We start from the raw sequence: 2,306 nt of genomic DNA on the forward strand, positions 1-2,306 counted from the left end.
GAGTTCAAAAATGTAGCAAGAGCACTTTGACACTAGCATCTCATATCATGTCGGTTGAAGAGACCTCCAGAGTATAAATTTGCAAAATTAATTTGCTAGGTAAAACGCGAAATCCTTCATTTGTTTCAAAACTGGTGAAACGATCAGATGCTCCAACGGCGATCTCCCTATACAAGGAGTAACAGGATTTGCTTTCCTGACTTACATCAATGTGACCAACTTTTACGAGACTGATGAACAATGTTTATACTGTATATTCGTGGAAATTCAATTCTTGCTTGGTGGTTCTGAGTGTATCTTTCTGAATCGATTGTATTATTAACCTAATTGCTATATCTACCTCATTGTGAATATGAGAATATTTGTTACAAAGTTACATACGACATGCTCTTCCTTGTAATCTAATTAGTTTACAGATTTGTCATGTTATTATGGTATACAGTTAAAAAGGGTTAGCAATCATATTATATGTGGAATACCACTTATAGTGTCGGATGTAATTCAGGTATTCGTGTACATGGTGCTGTATTTTAATAATCCCACATGGATGAATAATTCAATAAATGCCATAATTTAAGTCATCCCAACCTTTTACGACAAATAAGCAAATTGTCGATGAGTCAACATGTTTCTCTAGTTTCTAGGAAAGAATCCTTCAGTCCTTTAAGTACAGCTTTTTGTAGTACAAAGAGTCGCGCCTCCCCCATTTCTTACTGATAATAATAATATTTAATTTATATGATTAAGTCTTAATAATATAATATATACGTATAATAAATATTTACTAATTACATGGTTGTATACATATACATGTGTATATAAAATTATGTGTTGCAACATTCGTATCATATTCATGTTATCGTTCTATATTTGACATGTATCCAGTATAAATGTGTACAAATATATACACTCATACATACGTATGATCCAAAAATAGGGGGAAAAAGTCAAAATGAGCAGAGCTGGTATGCCAGGCTAATGGCCTAATCCAACCAAAAATCGCAGAGCATCGGGTCGCGAAATTTCAAACTCCACTGCTGCACTGCTGTCTCTTGGTGTTGGTTTGGTACCAAGCAGAGATCATCATTTTGATCTCCACCAGATTTTTATAAGACCAAATATATATATATATATATATATATATCCACACGTATTCCCCCCCCTCCCCCCGGAAAAAAAAAACTTTCTTCTACCTTCTTTAATTTAAGCTTTTTCCTTTTCTAGTAATTTGGATAATAATTAAAGAAGTTTTAGAGAAAGAACTTGATTCTTGGCTATATATACTTATCTAAATCAGGGTTTTTCATTTTCTGCTAAATATATTAATCAAGTAAAAAAATATCGAACAGTACGAATCCTATTACATTAACAGTAGAATCTACGTCATAATTAATCTGCACTCAGTTGACGTGAATAGTTGACTCGCGTTGGAACTTAATCATATATACAATTTTGTGCTAAAAGTGCCGAACTAAGGCGAAAAGAATTATAGCAAGGATATATAACTAGTGGTACATATCATTATTAATTAATTAAGTTAATGTATGAAGAGTGTGAGAGATAGGTCTTAACTAATTCCCTCTTTATTCAATGCTTTTAAAAAGCCTAACAAGTCACGTGAAATTGTCAAAGGGTTGTATTATAAGTATAGACAGTATAGTCTCTCAACACGAAAGCATATTTATATATCATGGCACTTCAAGCATTTCCATCTTTTTTCCAATATTCCAATTTAATGGGAATTGGATTCTTTTTACTTGCATTCCCAGAATTTGATGAACTAAACCCACTTTTAATTAGTTACCAGCTGGGACTGGGAATCGTACTGTTATAGGAGTTGACAATGCTCATTCCATGTGTGATTAACCATTTCACGATAACTTATAATATACTCACATTAAGTAACTAGTTATATATTTTCAGTGAGTTCAAAACTCATATTATTCAAATAAAAAAGGTATGATTTAATTACCAGACCAGTGTATGTAGCGACGGTAAATCGATATTTATTCCTGTGCTACATAATTAAGAAAAGGAAACATAATTTGTTAAGATTATGATCAAGAATGTGGTGGGAATTACGGGCCCTTTTGTGTGTGGGAGAGAGAAATTCTAATTTTTAGGTTTCCAAGTGACCTCACTTTGTAACATGGAAGGACTTACTAGTTTTTTGAGCATTTACTTTGTAGTATGAGTTTTTGGATGAAAATAATAATTATGTATTAATCATAATATGTGTATTTATTCTGTTTGAATTGAATAACTCTACGTATCTATTTAGGTGAAATTAAGTTATTTAATCTAAA

The 2,306-nt window shown here is 32.0% G+C and overlaps 1 protein-coding gene across 1 annotated transcript in view; it reads left to right on the top strand.

Annotated features, from left to right (window-relative positions):
- Window positions 1-1,866, top strand: part of LOC105165810 (dynamin-related protein 5A-like) — a 6,523-nt gene extending 4,657 nt beyond the window's left edge. The window contains exon 10 of the mRNA XM_020694236.1: window positions 1,801-1,866. Within this exon, the coding sequence (XP_020549895.1) occupies window positions 1,801-1,866 (66 nt within the window). The remainder of the gene's footprint in view (window positions 1-1,800) is intronic.

The sequence above is a fragment of the Sesamum indicum genome, linkage group LG6 (genome assembly GCF_000512975.1).
Source record: "Sesamum indicum cultivar Zhongzhi No. 13 linkage group LG6, S_indicum_v1.0, whole genome shotgun sequence".
Taxonomy (NCBI): domain Eukaryota; kingdom Viridiplantae; phylum Streptophyta; class Magnoliopsida; order Lamiales; family Pedaliaceae; genus Sesamum; species Sesamum indicum.